Consider the following 22,320-nt stretch of genomic DNA (forward strand, 5'->3'; position numbering starts at 1 on the left):
GCACAGGCAGGAACAACAAGAGCTTCCCTCACACAGCGCTGCAAATGCGTCTCCACCCTGATCTAGTAGTGGGACCCCTTCCAGAGGTAAGACAAGCTCAGTCTCCAGGGTCCATTCAGTCCTGGACCTCCCTGCAGCAGGTGCCAACTGGGAAACATATTAACACCATTTATGGTGGCAGTTTTGGACTCCTGTCCACCAGGAACTGGAATGAGACACCAAGTAATTTCCCAGAAACCACCAAACAGTCACCAGAGCAGATGGTAGAATCTTGGAGCCAGCACCAACCCCGGCTGGATATGAACCAGTGGGCTAGAGGTGAAATGTTCCATTCCCCATTACCCACCACCTCCCTCCAGAAACAAACAGTCTTACCATACAGACCCTTTCTGGCAGGATTCACAATAGAGAGATCGTTACAGGGACTTCCACCAATCACCAAGTCAAAAGGACCCCATTCCTCAATCTAGGAGAGACAATCAGATTCAGTGTCAGTGAACACCAGGTAACAGCCCTTTCCCATTAAAGTATGTGCCACTGGGGGCACGACAACAATTGTATCACAGGTCTGCACACTCAGCTCACACTTCTCCTTTTCAGTAGTAAATAAAACAAAGTAAATCCCCCTGGGCGTGGCAAGTGTGTTTGCCAGCCCCTCCGTAGAACACATTTCTCTTGGTTATGCTCACGTTTCTCTTGGTTATGTTCCTGACATCATGCACATATGTGATGTTCCCTTCATGCCGGACAGTTCCCACAGCAATGGAATCTTCACAAATCTCAGAGGCAATGTATTTCTCCACTTTAATGCCTAGGTCCTTCAGAACCAGGTAACCTGTTGGGGAAAAGACACCCAGCTTGAGTTCTGGTCAGGTGGTTCTCATCAGTCCCCCATCCTCCTCCATCGGCCCATAACACACACTCTGTGCCACCCTGGTGCTTCATGAGCAAGTGCAAACGAAGGATCTTCTCTATGTCAGTACGGGTGGCAGAATCTGGTCCTCTGAGCTCCCCCGGCAACCTTGAAGATCAGCTCCATAGAGAGATACCTTCAACGAACACATTGGACTTCTCCCAGGAGCACCCATTCATTCTCTCCAGGGTGAGGGAGGTGTGTGCAGAACTGGATCTTCAGTAGTCAAGCCACCTGCCCTGAGACATTTCCCCACTGGGGGCTCCATCTTACAGGGAAGCCCTCAGAGCTCCCTCGCCTCTCCCTGAACAGAGTGGGCAAGGAGGCTGCTCAGCACCTCAGCGAATCAGGCCCTTGCTTTATAAAGCCCAACTGTTCCAGCTTTCAACATTTATGTCTTGTCAAGCTCACTATATAGAATCCATTCCCCACCCACATCCAGTCCAGGACTTCGGTAGAACTTATATAGCGTGTAACTGCCGAATTCATCCTAGGTTTGGCAGAGGACACAATGTGTGCGAGGACACACTGCCCTGGGTGCACTTAGTGAGCAGGACATGGTCTTATGGCCAAATTGGGTGCATTTCAACAAGCTGATGGTTCTTCACCTTGAAGCTCAATTATAGGGTCAAATCCTGCCCTAGTGTAAAAACAAATACAACTCGACTGACGTCAGTGGAATTGCGTCTTACATACAGCAGAACGCAATTTGCCCCAGATGTGTTGAAAGAAAGACGGACAACCTCCCCCACCCAAACAGTCCAGTGATTAGGGACTCAGCTGGGATGCAGGAAACCAAAGTTCAAGTCCCTGCTCGGTCTGATTCAGAGAAGGGATTTGCACCTCATCTCCCTGGCCCAAGGCGGGTTCTTTACCTGCCAGGCTCTTGGCTGTTCGGGGGTGGGTCAGTCTCTCTCACTCCAAGGCAAAATTAAGACGACATTTCAAAACCTCTGATTTTTTTTTGCAAACTGGAATTCTCGTTTCCCAGCCAGCTCTACCTGGGACACGATGTTGGCATCAACCTCTGGCTTGATTTGCTCTCACATTCTCCATATCAGTTAAAAAGCAAGCTGGGTCTGTGCTCAGGCTCCGCTGGTGAATGGAAGGGACAACAGCAATTGTGTCTCACGTGCCTGCCCTCTCCCACCACAACTTCCCTCTGTCGAGCAGAAAGAGCAGCTACTCAGATTCTGGACTCTTCATCCTCCGCATTTAGTTTTAAGGGGTGGTTTTGTGGGTAAAGCACTAGACTCAGAATCCTGGCTCTGCCTCAGGCTCATTCTGTGTGAACTTGGCCAAGTCACTTCTTCACTCTGTGCCTCAGTTTGCCTATCTGCTTAATGGGCATGATGACAATGACCTAGCACCCTGGGGTGCCATGAGGCTGAGTTCATTCACGTTTGTGAGGGGCTTGGAGCTCCCCGGATGGCAGGCGCGAGAGCAGTGTGAATCAGCAAGATTTAATACTGTTAGTCATTCATAAATAATCAGCAAAATTTAATACTGTTAGTCATTCATAAATAAGCTCTCTTGGCTCCTCACCCGTTGCTATGCCATCAAATAGGGACAGCACTCTAATTGGCCTCCTCTCTGTTGCAGGGACTGCCGGGTAGATTTTAGGCGCATCCTGCAATTAAACAGAGAGAGAAATGAAGTAGGCAGCACCTTCAGCCCGGCTCATGCTCCTATTGCAGCAGGACTCCCCTGCTCTGGGTAACATCTCAGTGCCTCACGAGGCAGGCCCAAGCCCTGTCATTACGTGGCTCTCAGCTGGCATCTCTTCAGGAGAGCTTCTGCTGGGGGTGAAAGGATCTGTAAGCCCAGAACCCTTGGGAGACGTGTGAGCAGAAAAACACAAGTCAGGAACACAAAGGGCACCACGACTGGGTCAAATGCTAACAGAAAAGTGAGGATTTTGAGGAGTGGTTTTAAGAATCCAGCAGATTCCCATAATCCCAGATAAGAGTCAGCAGGACCCCTCAGGAAGATGCTAACCTCCCTTTTATAGGCAGCACAAAGGATTCAAGCACTCAGAGACCACAGTGACGCATGCCATACAAGAACCAGAGAGATCAAACATTCCCTGTTGCCTCAATTCCTCCTCCCTCTTCAGCTGTCCTTCGGCCATTCTGCTGCTCTCCCCGCGGCACATCCTCAGCTCAGGAAAGCTGTGATGGCGCCACTGAAGTGCACTGGCTAACTAAAAGCAGCTGAGGATTTGCCCCTCCACCTTCACGTCCATATGTGTAGCTAACATTTCCTCTCTGCTGCTTGCCCTCCTGCTGTATGGCCTGAGGCTGCCCCAGTCCAGACGACTCTGGGTTCTGTGCAAATCCCCACTCCCATGTCCTACACAGCATCATGTCCTTTCCCATCGCTAGTGTCCTTCAGTATCTCTTGCCCATCCCCACATGAGATCTGTTGCACTCCTGCCCCAGGTCGATTTCCTTACATATTCCTGTCCTTTGTCGCTGGTGAAGAAGTCTTGCAGCCGTACGTTCCAGTCCGGCCGGCGCTGTAACACCCCATAGCACTTCTGTGGTTGACACATGTAACAGCTCCAGGGCTCTTGCTCTTTTGCCTTTGCTGAGGTACCTTGCCCTACCAGGACCTCCAAGCATTCGACACAAAAGCACCTGCGCAAACCAGGAGAACACGGTAACTCCGAGTTCCAAAGGCTCCTCCACTGAGCCACCTTCCACCTCCAAGATTATGCTTGTAAATCTCCCCAGGACAGGACATTATCATGGAGCCCAATTCTCTCATCTCTCCCACCTTTCAGGGAGACAGTAGGTCCCCAGAACTTCTCTGGCATCCCTGTGGAATGCATGTGTCTCTAGGTGTTTAGAGCTGATGACGCCAGCTATGTGTTCAGCCAGGGTATTCGCGCCCCTGCATCCGGGGCAAGGCACATGCTATTCTCTTTAAGGGCTACGTTCACAGACCCGCTCAGGTATGAGGCAGGCCGGTCTGCTGAGCACAGCACACCACAATCAGGCCCAGGGAATAGTGCTTTCACCTGGGAATTGCTGTCCACAAGCCAGGTCTGATCAGCGGAACTCACTGAGACAACAGTGCGTAAAGAGAAAGGCTGTACACTTTTGGGTTACAATCTGGGGAAGGCGAGTCAGGAGCCACTGGGAAAGTATTACAGAGACTTAAAATAGTGTCTTCTGAACTATGTCTGAAGTGGCTTCTCCCTTTCTCTGGCTGGAGTTTTCAAAGCAGCCAGCCAGCCAGGTCCTATTGAATTTCAACTCCCTCCAGTCTCCTCTGAAAATCTCAGCCCCCATTACTGCACTGATCAGCCTGTCCTAGTCCACACCTATGGGATGCGTAAAGGTTGGAGGCCAACATTTTCAGATCAGACTGCTTATCCCATGGCTCCTCAACCTAGGTACTGAAACCCAACTGCCCAGATTTTCTAGCAGTGCTGAGCCCCCTCCCCCCGCAGCGTCTGCCCCAGGAATTCAGTGTTCCCTCTAATTTTTCCCACACGTGCGGAATGAATTTTGTTATTCACACCAAGACGGAGGTGATGTGTGACACGTCACCTCCACCTTGGTGCACATAACAAAATTCATGTGGCAGGGGTGGGGCCAAGAGATTCAGCATCTGGGAGGGGGCTCAGGGCTGTGGCAAAGGGCTCGGGTGCAGGAGGGTGAGGGCTCTGGCTGGGGATGCTGGCTCTGGGGTGGGGCCAGGGATGAGGGGTTTGGGGTGCAGGCTGCCCCAGGGCTTCAGCAGGGAGAGAGAGCTCCCCCCAGCTGTCTATCCCTGCAGCAGCACCTGGGCTGAGGTGGGAGAGGTGCCTCTTCCCCTGGCCGCAGCAGGTCCAGGGCTAGGGGAGAGGCATCTCTCCCCACCACAGCCCTGAGCACCTGTGCAGTGCTTAACAGGCTGGGGCACAGCTGCGCAGCTGAGAGGGAACTTAGCCCAGGATCTGCTGGAGAAGGAGAACCACCAGTGGCGGGTGCCAGGGTGGGGTGCCTACCTGCAGCAGCTGGCATTGCTACACAGCAGCAGCTCCTTGCCTTCGCAGCAGACGGTGCAATAAGACTGGTACCCGTCCTCGTCGTACATGTAGAAGAGCTCCAGGAACCGATCCTAGCGAGAAGCACCCAACAGAGAGTTAGAATCCCAGGGTCTGCTGCAGAGACAGCCCCAAACAGCACCAGGCAAGATGGAGAGAACGGAGGGGGCACATGGCGCACGCCAAAACCCCTGAGGCTCCAAGAAGGCTCTGGCTCATGCTGAGAGGCAGCAAGGAGCTTTACCTCTCCGGTGTCCCGTGGGAGTCTCCCAGAGCTCCTGGATGCACAGGGCAGCAGACTCTGCATCCGCACGTTCCCATAGGGGCTGGATCCAATTCCCAGGGGAGCCAATGGAATGAGTCTCACTGACTTCCATGGGCTTTGGATCTGGTGTTAGAAGGGTGCCGCATGCTCTCCCCTCTGATGGGCAGGACAAGGGTGTGGCACCCTGGCTCCACCTTCCCCTGCCCTATCCCGGGAGGGGTGACTGGCACCCTCCCCAGCCTTGGCGCACAGTCACAGCGTGGCCCCTCCAGCATCCCTCTGGCAGAGCGAAGTATAACCCCGACACAGAAAGGTCAGCAGAGCTCCCGTAGGCCCTGGGGCTTCCCACACCAGCTGGTTCTCACCCCACACCGCTCGGCAGCTGCTCTCAAAGCCTCGCAGGCTGCAGTAGCCAGAGTCACTACACACCGACAGTGACCTGACCCAGCCTTCTCCCCCGGCCCCCCCACCCACCCTCACTAGTGACTTACCCTGCAAGTCTGGCAAAGGCCCCCCTCAAACAGCGGGTGGAATGTGGCTGGGTTTTTTCTCCCGCACGATAAACAACTGTCTGTTTAATACAATGAACACACCCTTTAAAAATAGTGTTATTGATCCCAGTAGCACCTAGAGGCCCAGAACGAGAGCGGGACGCCACAGTGCCAGGCGCTGCACGGACGCACAGTGAGAGACAGCTCTCGCCCCGAAGAGCTCAATCTAGGCAGACGAGAGACACAGGAGGGCAGAAAAGAAGGATGATTATTCCCCGCGTTAACGACAGAGAGCCGCAGCAAAGAGAGACAAAGGGCCCCGATTCAGGTGCTCAGCACCCACAATGGGAGCCAGATGTCCCAGGCAGCTCCGCTCCCAGTTTGCTTTCGCCTTCGTTGCTGTAATCAGTGAAAAGGGACCCCTGAGAATCGAGTGGCAGGCAGCAGCCTCTTTGCCACACACAGCCCTTTGTTTATCACTGCCCCCTCCGTGGCTCTCACCACAGCACCCACCAGGAGTCCACAGGGCCCTACCTGCTAGTCTGCAGAATGAAGCATCTTAAGAGCCAACCACCACCTCTGTGACATAGGTATGATCATTAGTACTTTGCAAAGAGGCACAGAGAGTGAAAGTCAGTTCTGAGTCAGTGGCAGAGCAGACTAGAACCCAGCCGTCCTTAAATTGCTACCACCATTCCCGACTGGGCCTTGTCTCACTACACTCCTGTCCCTTCCGGAGTTTCAGTTTTGCCTAGTTTGTAAGGAAACACTGTCCACAAAAACAACAAGGAGTCCGGTGGTACCTTAAAGACTAACAGATTTATTTGGGCATAAGCTTTTGTGGATAAAAAACCACTTTGCCACCGGACTCCTTGTTGTTTTTGAGGATACAGACTAACACGGCAACCCCCCGATACGGTCCATAAAGATAGGCTACTTCTCCCCTTTGCTGCATCCCACTGAATACTGGAATAATTATATTCCAGCCCCCGCCTCATTGTCTCCATTTTCCGTCGACCATTATACGGCCCTTCGCCCCATCTCATTTTGTCAACATGTTTAGGTATAGCGGAATTCCAAGAACAAACCAATTTCTGACCAACTTGCATTTGACCCTTAACTTTTAACCAGCAGACTGATCTCTTAGACTGAAATTTACCCCTGTAAGTACAGAGGGCCAGCGAAAGGTCTATCTACCCCGTAGACTCTCCTGAGAGGAGTCAGGACCCAGTCCTGCAAGGATACACACATGCTTCACTTTGTACATTGACAGCAGCCTCAGCGAACTCCAAGGCACTGCTCCCAGCGTCTGAAGTTAAACACATGGGTAACTGTTTGCAGGGTCAGGGCTGTAAATGAAGTTTGCGTAGTGACTGGCCCTCCTGCATTTCAGCCTGAGGGAAGGATGGTCACCTCTCCAGCAATCTGGAGAACTTCCCAATAATTCCACACGGTGGAATTAAACAGGGAAGACAAATTATCTTTCATCTGAGACCGTATCCAAGCACCTGACTTAGCCACTGACTTTTGACGGAGAGAAAAAGGAAACTAATTACCTTCAAGGCTCCTGTTGTTGTTTGTGACTTCAGAAACCATTTGCTCTTTACAAATAAAAAACAAAAGGAAAATGTGCTCAGTCCTTAAACGATTTTATGTAGCAAACTTTACATATAGCCTATTTAATAGCACTCGAGTTCCTTAATTTAAACCACTATAGCAATATTGCATATTCACACGAAGGAGTATATATTCACATATTATGTACTTATCTTATACAGACTGTGTGTCCTTTTAGGAGCTTTACTCCAGTGGTTCACTGCTCTGAAACAGTCCAGACAGTCCCAAATGAACGTGGGGGACAATACAGTTAAATACATTTTGGCAGAAAACGTTCTGTATCCGTATATTAGCAGGCAAAATGAGGAAGTGCGTGAATGGCCGTGCCTAGATTCGGCTGTCATGCTACACGTGTCTATGTGCAGATTAGGGTATGTGCAGATAAGGGCTGTGTGTAGCGGGGGCGTATACAGGTTATGTGGGTGTGCAGAGGTGTGGATACGGTACTGACACAGCTAGACAAATACTCCAGCTCCCACATTTCTGGTGTTACACCAAAAAACCGTCATTCGTTCAGTGCTGCCTGGGAGGGAGTCACAGCCTATCACCGTCCCAGAGGGGTTTCTCTTTGGTGCTTTCTATGCCTAAGTTTTTGCTGAATTGTGACACCCACCCTTGGTGCCACGCCCCCCCATCTCCCGCATTACCTCTGCTCTGGTCCTCCTCCACCCGCTCCTTGCTGTTGTTGCAGAAGTTAGTCTTTAGTCGCTTGGCTGGGGGGCAGTGTTCAGGGGCACAGACCTCTTCAATGCCGTTCTTGAGGGGAGCCACTCCATTCTCTGTGAAAGGAGAGCAGCCTCAGGCTTCCCAGACTCTGTTCGGTCCTGACCCACTACCCTGGCTCATTACAGTCTTGAGAACTTCCAAGAAAGGTGTTGAATTTCTCTCTCTCTCTCTCTCTCCTTTCTTTCTCCCTCATCCACTCCAAGGATAAGTGCCCTACTCCCGTGGCCAAATTTATCCTGGTCTAGTGCGAGGACCATGACAAACAAAGGCCAGAGTGCTCCCGAACTAGAATCATGTTACATGTTCTTTCAGTGGGAAGCCTCTTCCGCTAAGACATGCTCAACCCGATGCCATGTTCCCCACAGCGTCTGGCAACGCGGCACCCACACCCCGTCCTTCACGCAGGGATTTAGTCTGAGCTTCTGATGAGACCCTCAACATTCCCGCTGTGCGCCAGGAGAGTTAATCCCGATGCCAGACCTGGGAAAGGGCTGCATGTGCTGGAGATGATTGGGAGATTGGGGAGAGGGCTGGGAGATTTCTTTGCACCTGGCACGGTTCACCCCCCTCTCTTTCTCACACACTGAGCCCTCCCAGCCAGCCATGACTCTCGGAGAGGCGTCTCAAGGGCCATTCTTACTTTTTGCCTTTGCTGGGCATCAAAATATTTCCATAGAGGAGGAAGCTGTGTCCCCCGAGCCCCTCGTGCCTGCCCAAGCCCTGCCTGCTGGGTGAACACAACCAAATAACAGTTTAGTTCCTGGAGCAATATTTTTATGCCAACGGAAAGGTGCTTCGTGTCCTTCCTCTGGCCTTTTGCTAAGCTGCTGCTGGGCACCTTTGTCTACTGGCACCCACTGTGCTACTGCCCAACCAGGGCCAAACGCATCCCTGGGACAACTCCACTGCAACCCCTAGAGTTACACTAGAGACAGCTCTGGCCCAAGGGGATCCTGACCAGCAGATGATGATGCAGACAGGAGGAAAGAGGTTGGCCAAGGCAAATGAATTCCCCACTGCAGGTTACACTGTGGGGTCAGCAGCAGCTAACCAAATTCAAATGGCCAGGTGCATTGACAAGTCCCGACCAGGCCAGCTCTGCTGTCTGGCTCACAAAAGCAGCAAACCTGGAGTTTTCGGTGGTTTCAGTCCCTTGCATCCCATAGGCTTGAAGCCACTGAACGCCCAGTCAATCATGGGCTTTAGCTGCTCTTCCAGAGACTCCCCAGTGGTGCCTGGGAACGTCTTCCCTGCCCGGCTCCTTGCAACCTGCCAGAGAGAGAGGAGAAGTTACCATGTTCTGCACAGCCGGATGACAAGTCAAAGCATCTCACAGTGGCATCCCAATGACGGTCTCACTTGGAAACAACCACTCAAGGAGAGGAGTACTAGTGGCACCTTAGAGACTAACCAATTTATTCGAGCATATGCTTTCGTGAGCTACAGCTCACTTCATTCTTAGGAGCTTACGCTCAAATAAATTGATTAGTCTCTAAGGTGCCACAAGTCCTCCTTTTCCTTTTGCAAATACAGACTAACACGGCTGCTACTCTGAAACCACTCAAGGAGAGAGGGCGAGAATCATGGGGGCTCTCTGTCTTCTAGCCTCTGGCTGAAATGCTGAACCCAGGCGACATGGCTGGCCTGACTTTTCTTGCTTGGATGCAGCCTCCTGTGCCAGCCCTCTCCCCAAACATATGTGCACACTGGGCTCATTCATATCAGCACCTGCAGCAACAGCTGCTCCCAGGGGTGGGGGACGAACAGGCCTTTCCTTGAGGGCAACGCTGCCAGACATTCCAGCAGTGGGTGTGCCAGCTCCGGAGGGCTCTCTTGCTTCCTCCGGGGCTTTCCCTCCCAGTCAGCTGGGAAGAGCGTGCCTGCAACCAGCCACGTCTGCGAGCCCCAACCCAGACAGGAGCAGGAGGAATGAGCCCAGAGCCACTGGCCCAAATTCCAAAGGCAGTGGAGTCCCTGCAGGTTTGCAGTGAGTAACCAGGAGTGGAATGGGTCCCACTGTACGTACGAGATATTAGCGTCACGAGGCATTTAGCCCCAGTGCCAACAACAAGACCTGCTGCTCATCAATCATCAGCAGGGAGCAACTGCTCCCTGGATAACACCCCTGAGCAACTGGGGAGATGCTGCAGGAGAAGCAAAGATCCTGACACAGAGCCAGACTCAGCAAGACCAGCGTGACTCTGGTGGAGCCAGCAGTTACTCCGATCCCCCGCAGCATAAACGTGAGCAGAGTCCGGCCCCAAGTCTGCACCTCGGCATGGTGCCAGGAGAGCGGTGTGAGCATCACTGAGCCCACCCCAAACAGCTGGGTAGAATCACTGACCCTTTGCAGCGTCCCCGGATCTCAACGCGCCCCCCACATCTTAACCAACACCTTGATAGCAGGAACTCTCCTCACCTCCCCGTGCACGGAGGGGAAGGGTCTTGACGAAGCTTATGCAGTGAGAGAGTAACAGATCAGGGAATGGAAGCCAAGAGTCCCGACTCCATCACCTGCTCTCCCCAGAGGAGGGTGGCAGCAGGGCTGTTTTTAGGGGTGAAGGGGCCTCGTTTCCTGGCCCATGCACTTTCACCCTCCTTAGTTTCTTCAGTATTAATGTTGAGCAGACCAGCTGCGCCCCTGCGCCAGCTGCCTCAGTCACTCTGGGCAACACAAAGTGTGCGCCTCACGCAGCAGATCACTAATTACAGCCTCAGCATGGGTGGGATATGGCAGGTTCTAACTTCCCTTCCTATGTCCCCAGTGCTCCCCATGCAGGCCGGAGCCCTGAGAAATGCTATGCCGCCCTGCATTGCCAAGAGATTCCCGCTGAGTGAGCAATCTTGCAACAAAGCCCAACACTGCTCTCCAGTTACCTCCAGGGCATGGTGTACGGCTCGTCGATAGGAGACCAGCTTATTAAATGTGGAGTGGTTGAAATGCTGCCTAAAAGCCACCAGACCCACCAGCTTGTCTGCTGAAACCTAGTAAGAGAGTGATTAATACTTAATAACAGATATGATTATTATTAATAAAATACAAATAATAATAAGTACCAGGCACTTATCTAGCTCCTTCCATGTAAGGACCTCAAAGAACTTTATAAACATTAAGTCTTGCAACATCCCCATGAAACTAAGTTGCATTATCTCCCCCATCCCACACCAAGGAAAATGAGAGACTTGCTCAAGGCTAAAAAGTGAATTAATGGCAGAGCCAGGAATAGAGCACAGGTGTTTTGGCTCCAGTCCCTTGCCTTAGGCACACTAGAGCACATCTATATTTACAATATTTAGTCCTGCAGAGAAGAAGAAACCTGTAACAAACAGAAAGGCAATTAGCAGCATTTGCAAAAGGTGCTTGAACAGCCAGACACGGAGTCAGCTTGTTGTTTACTCTCAAAACATCCGGGCACACAAGATGCCTACGTGACATGGTTTGTTTCCCCCAAGAAAGCTCTGCTCAGATCCAGCATCTAGCTCCTAGTGATCTCAACCACCATGCGTCGTCCCTGGGGAGTGGGAGGCAGGGCTCACATTGCTCTCCAGTAACACCAACATGCGCAGAGTTGTTAATGGGCATCTGGAGGGAGACTCATTCAGCCTCTCTCTGCTGGAGGGAGGATCCGTGCGATGGGGAGAGTGGGTGAGTGGAAGGGAGAGCGTAAAGAACATAGGAATAAATGGCTGACGCTTTAGGCTCCAAGGTGCTCTCAGAGGATCTCACCAGGCTAAAAGAGCCCTGAAGCCCACGTTTTCAACCAGCCTCCATAGCATCACCCACAACATTCCTGGGGGCATCCATTTCGCCTGTGCAGAATGGGCAACTTCCGATGCAAATGGCCATCTGCTCACTCCCCTGCCCATTCTGCATGGGTCGGAGGTGGGAGAGCTACACCTGGACATTTTCAGGTGTGGCTAAGGAGAACCAGCCCCTGTGGCAGAGTGTTTTTCATAGAACCACTTTTTAATCTGAATAACCTGAGAAGTCGGACACTAAAATCTAGTCCCTTAATCACAAGCTCTCCCTCCCGTTGTTGTTGTAGGTTTGCTCCGGGCACTCCTGGCGCTTCTGCTGCAGATGGGCTTATTTTCTCTTTTTGTTCTTATCAGAATCTTTGTTTTTGAAAATGAAACCATGCAAAGAAATCCAATCCAGGCTTTGCAAACAGGGGCAAGGCAATAAGATCCTGGAGGGGATCACAACGACGAGACTTGGGCACCCTCTACTGGCCATCTGGCTGCCTCTGCAGCAGCACGGGAGAAATGTCACACAGAACACGGCAACCTGAGTTTCAAGGAAATCTGCAAGACAAGAGTCTCCAGCCTGACCTCTACCCCAGGCTGAGCAAGACTGCTGGAGGGGGGCAGTGAGCATCTGCAGCCCCTGTGCTTTCAACATACCTCGGAGAACTTCCCGTCCCCAAACCATTGCACCCAGCGCATTCCGGAGATTGCCTGACGTTTGGATGTGACTCTGTAGGAGACGATGATTGCAGGCCACCAGGAGAAGCCCTTGATCTTCCCCCACACGAGCTCCCCAATTCCAAAATCTTTCCCATCCTGAAAAAAACCAGGGCAATGCAAATCAGCAGCAGAAAACACCAGCCAGACATTGGAGGAGGAGCCCACAGAGAAGCCAATAAACAAGCGCCCTCGAGTGATCGTGAAATTGCCCAGCTGCAATGTGTACACAAAGCATTCTGTTTGCACCTCTCTCACCTTTACACAACGCACATGAGTCAAGCTACTCATGTGTGTAAGCATTTACAGGATTGGGCCCTGAAAGCTAGCTCCTACTCCCTCCCAGATGAATGACAAAACTGCCCTTGATGTCAATGAGACCAGGCTCAGGCCCTAAGTCACCAGGGAACAGGGAATTTTGGTTCTAAGCTACTGTCTATAGGAAGTATTGTAAGATTTTCAGAAGAATGAGGGAAAGCTTTTTCTGTTGGCAACTTCACACGCAGCTATGCCTCCTGGGCACTAACATACAGTGCATGCCTCCTCCTGCACTCACGCAACGAGCATGCCCCCTCCTGCTTGTGTCCTGGCTTGCACTATGCAAAAAAAAAAAAAAAAAAAACTCAGAGCAGCCTTTTCTCTGCATTCAAACAAGCCAGTCTCAGGCGCTCCTGGTTTCACTGATGCCGAGACACACAGGCTTACCACCTTCACGCTGTTGGCTGCATCCTCAGCTGGTGGAAACTGGCGAGGTGAGTGAGCTCCACCCATTTCACCAGCAGAGGCCCTTTTCCCCCGCAGAGGTACTAATTATGCTGTGTTATTGGGCATGCAGCAATTCTCCGAAAAGGGCTATATTTTTGGAGTTCAATGTACCCGCCCTCGTCATCCACGCCATATATCATTTGAAAGCTTATTGTGTGTGCGTTTAGATGAGGTATGGGGACAGCAAGCGGTGCTGTAAGCTTGTGGGCAAGGTGGGACAAGGAAACCCAGGCTGGGCCAGTGTCATTTTTTGCATAGTTCCAGGAACCGTGCAGCATGCTTATGACTACAACTTTTTACTGTCTACATTCATTTCAATGCCACAGTGTGGCGGTGTTGTTTGGCCAAGGCTACCAGACGACAATCTATTAAAAGATTTTTATTGGTTTTGCATGTGCAAGGTTCCCCCTGCCCCCGGAATGAGTATGCTGATTACCATGTTGCAAAAATGACAAATATCAACATTTTGCAATATACTCACATGAACTGTTTTCACGTTGCATATTCTTAGTTTGCCAAAGTATTTCACAAGTCATTAGAATAGTTTTTTTTTTTATATTTTCAATTGAAATTTGCTGACCAGATCAGTCTCACACTGAAGGTTGCACACCAGTAGCCATAGATTGCATCCCTACAGTTTGTACTGCACAGTGGGTAGATATAGATACATGTGAATTCCTGATGTAATGCTTCTCCACTTGTGAGTTCTTGCACATACATCACACCTAGTCTGCCTGGTACGAGGTTTTAATGTGCAACTGTCTATGCATGCTGTACTAGCCTTTGAAATTTCTAGAAACTCACTTTTTAATTCAGTGGCACTTATGCACAGTATTAGTGCAAGAGAGGACAATCCACAGTTTCACTCTGGGCTTCAACGAGTTCACTAAACAAAAATGACCATTTTGATACTAACGTATAGATCTAATTTAGCACAAGTCAGTATACTTGTACAAAATGAAAAATGGTGGTGGGAATGCTCACAATATACACTGGGAATTTTACCTTTGCGGGGAGTTGCAGTACGGGAAGCTATGGAGGATGCAAGCCCCTTAACGCCTATACTGAAGAGAAAAAAAACTCCCCGCAAACTTTGAAAAATGTGTTATTTGTCAAGAAAAATCAAAAGAATGCAAACCCCTGTCCAAAGCCCCCAGTACTGATGGTGGCAGGAGAGGGGAGTTGTATCAGCGGCTACGCGGTGAGTTTTCTAGTTTAGGTGATGCGCCACCAATGCTCTCTCACAGACGCTGCTTTCAGAAGTACACAAACAAGTCAACCATGGCACTTGCCAGAGGTGTGTTGAATCGAGGGAAGAAAACAGACTCTGAATCTGATCAGAGAGCATCATGTTCACCTGCTTCTATAGCCACCAGAGCAAGCACGTTCTCCGCGAGTGGTCCTGCTGCCGTGCTTGCTTGAAAAAAAACATACAAGTAAGACAAGACACTCCATAAAACAGAAACATTTCAGAGAGCAACTAATCTAAGGGAGGCACCAGTTCAAGTGGCGAGGACGACATGTTGCACAGAATATCTGTGGAAGGCTTAATTGCTAAGGATGCAGTTTATCACTTGCCCTGCCTTTCTTCCTACCTGAGTAAAATGAATCTTAAATTAAAACCATCTAGTAACACTACAACAATACAGTCGCCTTACAACTCTGTGTTTTATCACCTAGTTGGAGACAATACAACAAGAAGGCTCATCTCCTGTCAAGCTGCTCCAAAGATATAAAGCCCTGCTTCCCTCAGATGTAGAAACTGCAAGCTATTCCAGTAGCAAATCACAGGCAAGATTAGCAAAACACTGTGGCTCTGTAATTTCATTCCATGCACAGCATGGGCAAGGCAAGTCGACCATTGTTCTATGCTGCGCAACAACATTAGCTGATGCTGTCCAAGCTGCTAGTAATCTGAAGCAAGATCTTAAGTCACCCAAATGTTTTGTGAATGTTCTTCCAGTGAGTGAGCCTGACTAACTGCTTTCAAATGATCAAGTGGTTCCTTATAATACCACTTCAACCCTTCAGTCTGAAAGAGCCAGATCGAAAGCCTCAGAATATTATCCAGAGCCAGGTGATTGTAGAGGCCAGCTACTTCTGTGCCCCAACTGGGACATGAGTTTGGTCTTTCTTTGATAGATAAGCAGGCATATAACTCAGCCACCAATGAGTACCATCCTGCTGAAGACACACAGAGAAAGTGCCTCTCAGTTGCAGAATGCACAATGTTTAACAGTTCCGAAGTTTTCACACCACTGCACATAAGCCTTACTGCACAGCCACCCCGTCAGTTTGGGTCTCTCAGGCTTCACCTTCAGAGACCCTGCATCAGTTATGACGAGCTGAGGCAGCGCATCCCTAGTGCTGCCAAAACCAAAGTAGAAAGACTCCAGGGAGGTGCGTTCATTCCAAACAGAATCGTACCACTTCATGCCAGTGCAACTCTCATCCATGAAGGAGATGAAAAGATAGACATCAACATAGAGACTGCTGATGGTGTGACAGAGTGCTGGGAACCAATGGCTGGGCCAGCACTCTGATCACTTAAACTCCCATTAATTCCCCCGGAGTGGATCTGAATGGGCCTAATGAGCAGATCAGAATGGGTTTGGGAGGACTAAATGGGTGAATTATCCCATTAGAGCAGAAGGTGGCAGTGGAAGGAAGTACTGAGGAGAAAGGCAGGCAGGCTAGTGGAATTAGAACCAAGAAGGGTCTCTGGATGAAGAGATCTCTTCTCTCTTCAGCAGGGGGATAATGAGAAACAAATGCTGTGGTTTGTGAATTAGAAAGGTGGTAGGAAGAGCAGTGTAAAGAAACTACATCGTGGTGTTTAATGACTGACGGTCTCCAAAGAGCGTGTGAAGACAGACAGAGAGGAGAAGACAGGAGCGAGGCCTCGTCTGTGACAAGTGAAAATAACACCTTCCATTCAATGGCTAGAGCAGTATTTCAAGAAACAGTCTGCCAACAGTCCTGAATTGTTGAGCTTCAATCTAACCATCAACAGGACAGGACAAGTGTACGTGCCTCTGAGAGCCTGATCCTGCGAGATGCATCCTTAGCCCTTACTGCAGACAACTGGAGCTGAGGGTACTCAGAGCTCTTTGTAGGGGACACTGCATCCTACATGCATGGATTGGGTCTGAGAAAAGACCCAGCGAGCAGGCTCAATCCGTCCCTCTCAGCTCTGTGTCAGGAAAGGCCCATAATTACTGGCTAGTGATTAGGCAGTATAGTCCGCAGTATAGTCGCTCGCCTAGGCCAGGACGCAGGGCGTGCCACGTGGGGACAGCACAGTCTCTTTGTCAGTCAGGGTGCTGGAGGGAACCACCAGATCTGCCCCTGTCCAGCAGCACACTGAAGAATCCCTTTCCTACCCTTTACAGTGAGTCCTGTCTCTTCTCTAACACAGGAGGTATCACCGGGAGGGAGAGTGATGCCTGGTCAACAGGCCCTCCCACCCCATTCCTGACCATGGGCAAGAGAAAGGAAAAGGTCTGAGGGGGAAAAAGGCAAAGAAACTAAGGAGGTGGACAACCAAGAATAACCCTGATGGGGGCCCCAAATCCTGGTCCTGCACGGAACACAAAGCAAACAAGCCAAATCCAAACCAACGCCTATTCCTTCAGTAATCTAACCGGTAGGATGGGGGAGGCAGCAGCATCACATGTGCACATCTTCAGGCTAAGCTTTGGTGTGCATTTAGGTGCCTAATTATGTAGCAAAATGCAACTGCACAATTCCAGCGAGCCTCTGACCATGCCCCGGCACTGGGACGCTGTCAGAGAGCGATGCTCTGGAACTACTTCATATGAAGCCAGTCAGGACTCTGGGGGCACCTCCACTCTCTGAGCAGCTTGTCTCCAGGGCAAGAAGCTTACACAGCTTACACCTTCCTAGATCTGACCTTGGAGCATTCACCATCCCCTTCCACATCATGTGCTTCCCACACTGAGTCCGCCCGGGCGGGGCTTCCGAGGAAGCCAGAGGATCCTGCACCCCAACTCCGCAGTCAGCAGTGACTCTCAGCCAGCCAGTAAAACAGAAGGTTTATTAGATGACAGGAACACAGCGTAGAACAGAACTTGCTGACACGGAAATCAGTGACTTTCAGCCAAGTCCATCTTGGAGAGTCCTGGGCCAGAAGCCCTGGACTCCCCCTCTTCCAGTCCCCCCAAGCAGACTGCCAGCTTCCAGGGACCCGACCTCCGACACCCCTGTTGCTCCTCCTTCTCTTTGTCTCCCTTCCCAAGCAAAAAGTCACCTGGTCATCACCTGGTTGCATCCCCCTCCTGAGTCTCAGGTTACGAAGGGCACTGGCCATAGCCTGTCTGCAGGCAGCTGGAGCAGCCTCACCTTCCCCAGAGGTCTCAGCCAAAGTCATACCCCCCTATTCCCACCACTGAGGTATTGGTGCAGCACACAGGGAAACTGAGGCACATACAGTATTCAAGCAGAACAGTAAGACTCACATACAACTTAACAAGGGAAAATCCCCACTTCGTCACAGATGCCCTCACCCACGGGAGCAACCAATTCGTCCTCTTTGGCACCTCCTGCTGGAAACAGCAGTGTGTGCAAGGGGCACAGCTCTCAGCCTGGCCCATGGCACACCAGGGATTCTTTTGGAACATCTAAACCTCCGCACCACTGCTTGCCCTCAGGGCTTCTGCTGGGGGAGAGCAGCTGTATTGTACAGCACGGGCTCCACAGAACGGTTAACCAGAGCATCCCGGCTCGGTTCCCTCCCTGGCCAGCACCGCACAGCGAGGGCGGCAGACCCCAGGGTGGAGCAGGGCTTGCAAGTCACCTCGTGCTGACTCAGCCCACTTACTGCCACCAAGCACCTAAACAGAGCCCCGGGCCTCCTGCCCACCTGGCTGGAAGAGGAACCTTGAAATGTGCAAGGGCACAGGAGTCAAAGGCAAACAGCAGGCAGAAAGAGAGGTTGCCATGAAATTCCAAATCGCGTGCCGGGTGGGTCTGAGACTGCAAAACCCAGGAGACACCTGCCCCATCTGGGGAGTCTGTCCTAGCTCTGGGTACTGTTTTGCTGTCCCGAGATCTCAGTGAGGACCCAATACTATTCCTGGGTGCAAGACAATGATTTGTCTGGAACAGCCACAGCTCTGGCATCACTGGGCTCCCCTACCTGGTATTCCACCACTTCCCCTGCAACTCTGCTCCTCTGCTCTCCGGCGACGAGCTCGGGGGATCCGTTCTGGTCCTCCTGGGTGCTGCTGGCAGACGTGGTACGGCTGCCCTGGGAGGACTCCTTGGAATCCTCTTCAGTGAGGTCAATCAGGGGCGCCTGGACAGACATGCCCGTCCTCCTCTTAGAGCACTGGGGAGAAGGAATAGGGCATGAGAAGCCAGAAGAGGAAGGCAGGGAGGGAAACAGAGGGGAGGGGAGGAGAGAGAGAACAAAAGCATGAAGGGCCAGGAAGGCAGCACAGACCCATCCTGCGTCACATCATCCCTGCAAACTGCATCCCCCAAACGCCCTAAAACACCGCATTTCCAGGCTGAGCATCAGAGAGAGCCAGACTCACCCCAGCCTCTTCCTCCAGAGCCCTGGACAGGCACCAGGATAAAGCTTTGCTCTTGAAGCCACACTACATACCACGTGGGCTCCAGTTCTGCCCTCGCCAATTCAAGCTCTCCCTGTGTGTGGTCCCCTGCCCCAGGCAGAGCCCTACCCGAACAGGAGCCAGGGACTCCAGGTCATTCTCTTCTTTAAGTTTCGTCTCGTGGAGATTCAGACCTGCCTGGAATATCATGCGAGCTGGAGGCTTCTGCCTCAGGCTGCTCTCCCAGCCAGCAGCCCCACGCAGTCGCACCTGGAACCCAGAGAGGACAGGCCTTGGTTACACCCTTCATGCTCTTTCCCCAGCATAGAGTCAACACAGAGAATACGTTTAATCAGTACTGATGCGTTCCCACAATGCACCGCAAGGGCCATGCTGTGACCATGGGCCAGTTTCATTCTACTTGTAGGGCCAACAGCCATCGGAGAAGGAATTGGGAGTGACAGCAGCAGAGGCTACGAAACGGGCGTGGTCCAGTGGGCAGGGCACTAGCTGGCGGGCAGGAGGCCTGGGTTTTCGTCCTAGCTCTAGCACAAACCAGCTGGGAGATGTGGCGTGAATCCCTCCATCTCTCGGGGCCCCTTTTGCCTCCTACCTTGTTACCTCAGCAAGAGCTCGGTCAGCCTGACACTACCTCTCACTGTGGAAAACAGTGCAAAACGGGGCCCCAACCTTGACTAGAGCCAACCGGTGCTACAATAACCATGTGTATTGTCATGTGGTATCTCAGCATCTCATTGCATGGGCCTGGTGCCTCTAAACTACTTGATATTCCACCCCCAAGAGACCCATTATTCTGTCCTTGGGGCAGTTACCTTGCCCCAAGAAAGCCCAGCCCAGATCCTAGAAGGGAATCCCTGTTTAGAGGGACAACTTTTGTTTTCGGTCATTGTGTTTCACTGACTGTCTCTACTCCTAATACCACCATTTCTTGGCAGAGAGGTAACCACACACATGTTTAAAATGCAACAAAAAGGACCTGAGATTTGGCAGCTATTCTGAATGCTGTGGACTCTGGAACACAGTGTTTGCAGCTGGGCTGTACTTCGGGGAGAAGGTTTTCTCTCTGCAGTCCCTTCCTAGGCCCTACCCCTCGTAGACCTATACACACACAGGCTGATTCTGCAGAGGCTCCCTCCCATGGCAGCTTTTCCCCTGTGGTTTGTAGATCTCATGTTCAATGAAACATTGTAAACCGGGCGGGCTTCCTGCATCTGGGGTAACAGAATTTTAAAATAAAACAAGTCTTCAAAGCGGCCTATGGGTGAACAGGCCCTTCAAGCAGACAGAATTTTAACCCCTGAGTTTGTTTTAGAGCTTCTGCCATCGAAAGGTCTGTCCTCACAGGAAGATCTCTAGTTTTGGGGTTTCAAAGTCAACACAAAGTTATGCTGGAGGCCAGAAAGGCCTTTGAATTCATCGTTTGACACATGGAAGTGAAAGGCAAAAGTAACCAGCCCCAGTTGCAGCAAGGTCCCAGCTCGTGTCTGGGGGAGGCAAAGGTTTGCAAGCTGGCTCCAGTTCCTTCTTTCCAGTCTTTCACTCTCAGCCATGCTTTGGCCTTCTCTATAGCACCTTCCACACAAGGATCTCAAAACAATTGAAGAGCACCAGTGAAAGAGCCCTCCCAGCTCCCATGCGAGGCAAGTACTCCCCCCACATTTTAAAGACAGGGAATCTAAGGTGGAGAGAGGGGAAGGGACTTGCTCAAGGTCTCACCATCCATGGCAGAGCTGGAATTAGAGCTCCGATCTTGCGCTTGGATCACAAGACCATGTACCCTTGTAAAGGAATATAAAGCTTACACCTTCTATACCACACTCAAATCCTGGGGCGAGAGGGGAGGGAATTATTGACTGTGTCTCATTGTTGACACGCTCTTCGTTCTATAAACAGGAGATAACCCAGCTATAACTGAAGGCTGTTTGGCTTTTTGATTTTCTTTTTGATTAAACTGTCCCTCAGAATTTCTCTGGTTTGAGAAAGAAGCTAGAGCAGTTTGGCTCCCAAACTGCCGACAGAGACTGCAACAAGGGCCAGACTGGATCAAATGCACGGTCCATATTGAATACATCTAGGAAGCTGCCAGGCTTGTCACAGGGCCAATTCCCGCAGCACTTCCTCAGGCCACAGGAGTAAAGAACAAATGAGAAGCACAGAATTTGGCCCACGCAGTTATCAGCAGCACTTCCCAGCTGAGCTGTGCGCCTGTTTCACCGAATGGGCTGTTAAACCACCATGCAGACACGTGCAGTGTCTCTCAAATGCGGCCACCAGCAATTTCTTTGCTGCCAAAAAGCCTGGGCAGAGACTGGGGGCACGGGCAAAGTAGCACACGGCTGCTGCTCCTGACTAGCTGTTACCCAGGGCAGCGAGATGCACTGCCTTGGCGCCGGCCCTGGTGCCACCACAGGGATTGGCACCCTGCACCGTGCAGCCTCCTTGGGGGCTCCAGGCAGTGCCCCTGGAGACGTGGGGCTGGTGTACAGGGCGCCGGAGGAGGCTCTTGTCAATGGAGGCGGCCGCAGCATTCGGTTGCCGGGGCACTCCCCTGGGCAGCTCTCCCACTCCCGCCTGGCTGGGGCATGGGGAGCCAGGCACTTCACACGCAGCTGTGAGTTCCCAACCCACCTTCCCTGGGGCGTCTCTCACTGCCAGGCCACAGGAGGCAATGGACAGGCAGACAGGTTTGTCAGAGGCCACTAAAGGCCTCTAAGGCCACCAAAAGATTTGTTGCGACAACCCCAAGGACACCACAGAATACAGCCCAGGGAAACCAGAGCACAATGTTCCACGAAGGGAAAAAACTGACCTCCTGAGCCTCGCCGAGCTTCATGGGCCAAGACAAGTTTTCCTTGGCGAGGTCTTCCTTGGCAACCTTCTTGCTCCTAGTGGACACTATTCGTAGGTCCACAGCCTCTACAGGAAAAAAAGTCCAAAGCAATACTGCCCTCAGTCAGTTGCTCTGGAATGGGACCCGCTTACAACAGCATGGAATTTGGTATAAATCAACAAGTCCTGATTTGGAGAAAGAGAGATCTCACCCACGACCCTCCCACCCTAGGGAAGAAATCTGGCCCAACTCTGAAGATTTTGACATTCTCAGACCTCACCTCTGCAGGATTGCGAACCCCAAGCATTCAAACATCATCAGTCAGCTGTCAACAAATTGTGAGATTGCCTTAAAAATTGTAAAGGGTTTTTATTTTTTAAATGATAAATGTTAGGCCTTTAGGGTGCAATAATGGTAACTGCCAGTTCAGAGAGAGCTTTTCAGCAGCAGACCTCAAAGCGCTTTACAGAAGACGTCAGTATCATTATCCTCATTTTATACATGAGGAAACTGAGGCACAGAAGAGAAGCAACTCCCCCAAGGTCATCGGCAAAGCCAGGAATGGAACCCCGGTCTCCTGAGTCCCAATTCAGTGCTCAACCCCCTAAGCCGCGCT

At 51.3% G+C, this 22,320-nt stretch overlaps 1 protein-coding gene across 4 annotated transcripts in view; it reads right to left on the bottom strand.

Moving 5' to 3' along the window:
• The window catches only part of DNMT3B (DNA methyltransferase 3 beta), a 47,357-nt gene that overhangs the window by 12,235 nt on the left and 12,802 nt on the right, over nt 1-22,320 (bottom strand). For all 4 annotated transcript variants that reach the window (XM_078848306.1, XM_078848307.1, XM_078848305.1 and 1 more), the window contains 14 exons: nt 21,684-21,790; nt 18,983-19,123; nt 18,436-18,627; nt 12,453-12,611; nt 10,926-11,033; nt 9,176-9,317; nt 7,970-8,101; nt 7,262-7,306; nt 5,706-5,785; nt 4,911-5,023; nt 3,369-3,552; nt 2,459-2,543; nt 690-835; nt 376-466 (listed from right to left, as the gene is read on the bottom strand). In XM_078848306.1, coding sequence (XP_078704432.1) covers nt 376-466; nt 690-835; nt 2,459-2,543; nt 3,369-3,552; nt 4,911-5,023; nt 5,706-5,785; nt 7,262-7,306; nt 7,970-8,101; nt 9,176-9,317; nt 10,926-11,033; nt 12,453-12,611; nt 18,436-18,627; nt 18,983-19,123; nt 21,684-21,790 — 1,725 coding nt within the window. The remainder of the gene's footprint in view (nt 1-375; nt 467-689; nt 836-2,458; nt 2,544-3,368; nt 3,553-4,910; nt 5,024-5,705; nt 5,786-7,261; nt 7,307-7,969; nt 8,102-9,175; nt 9,318-10,925; nt 11,034-12,452; nt 12,612-18,435; nt 18,628-18,982; nt 19,124-21,683; nt 21,791-22,320) is intronic.

The sequence above is a fragment of the Lepidochelys kempii genome, chromosome 13 (genome assembly GCF_965140285.1).
Source record: "Lepidochelys kempii isolate rLepKem1 chromosome 13, rLepKem1.hap1, whole genome shotgun sequence".
Taxonomy (NCBI): domain Eukaryota; kingdom Metazoa; phylum Chordata; order Testudines; family Cheloniidae; genus Lepidochelys; species Lepidochelys kempii.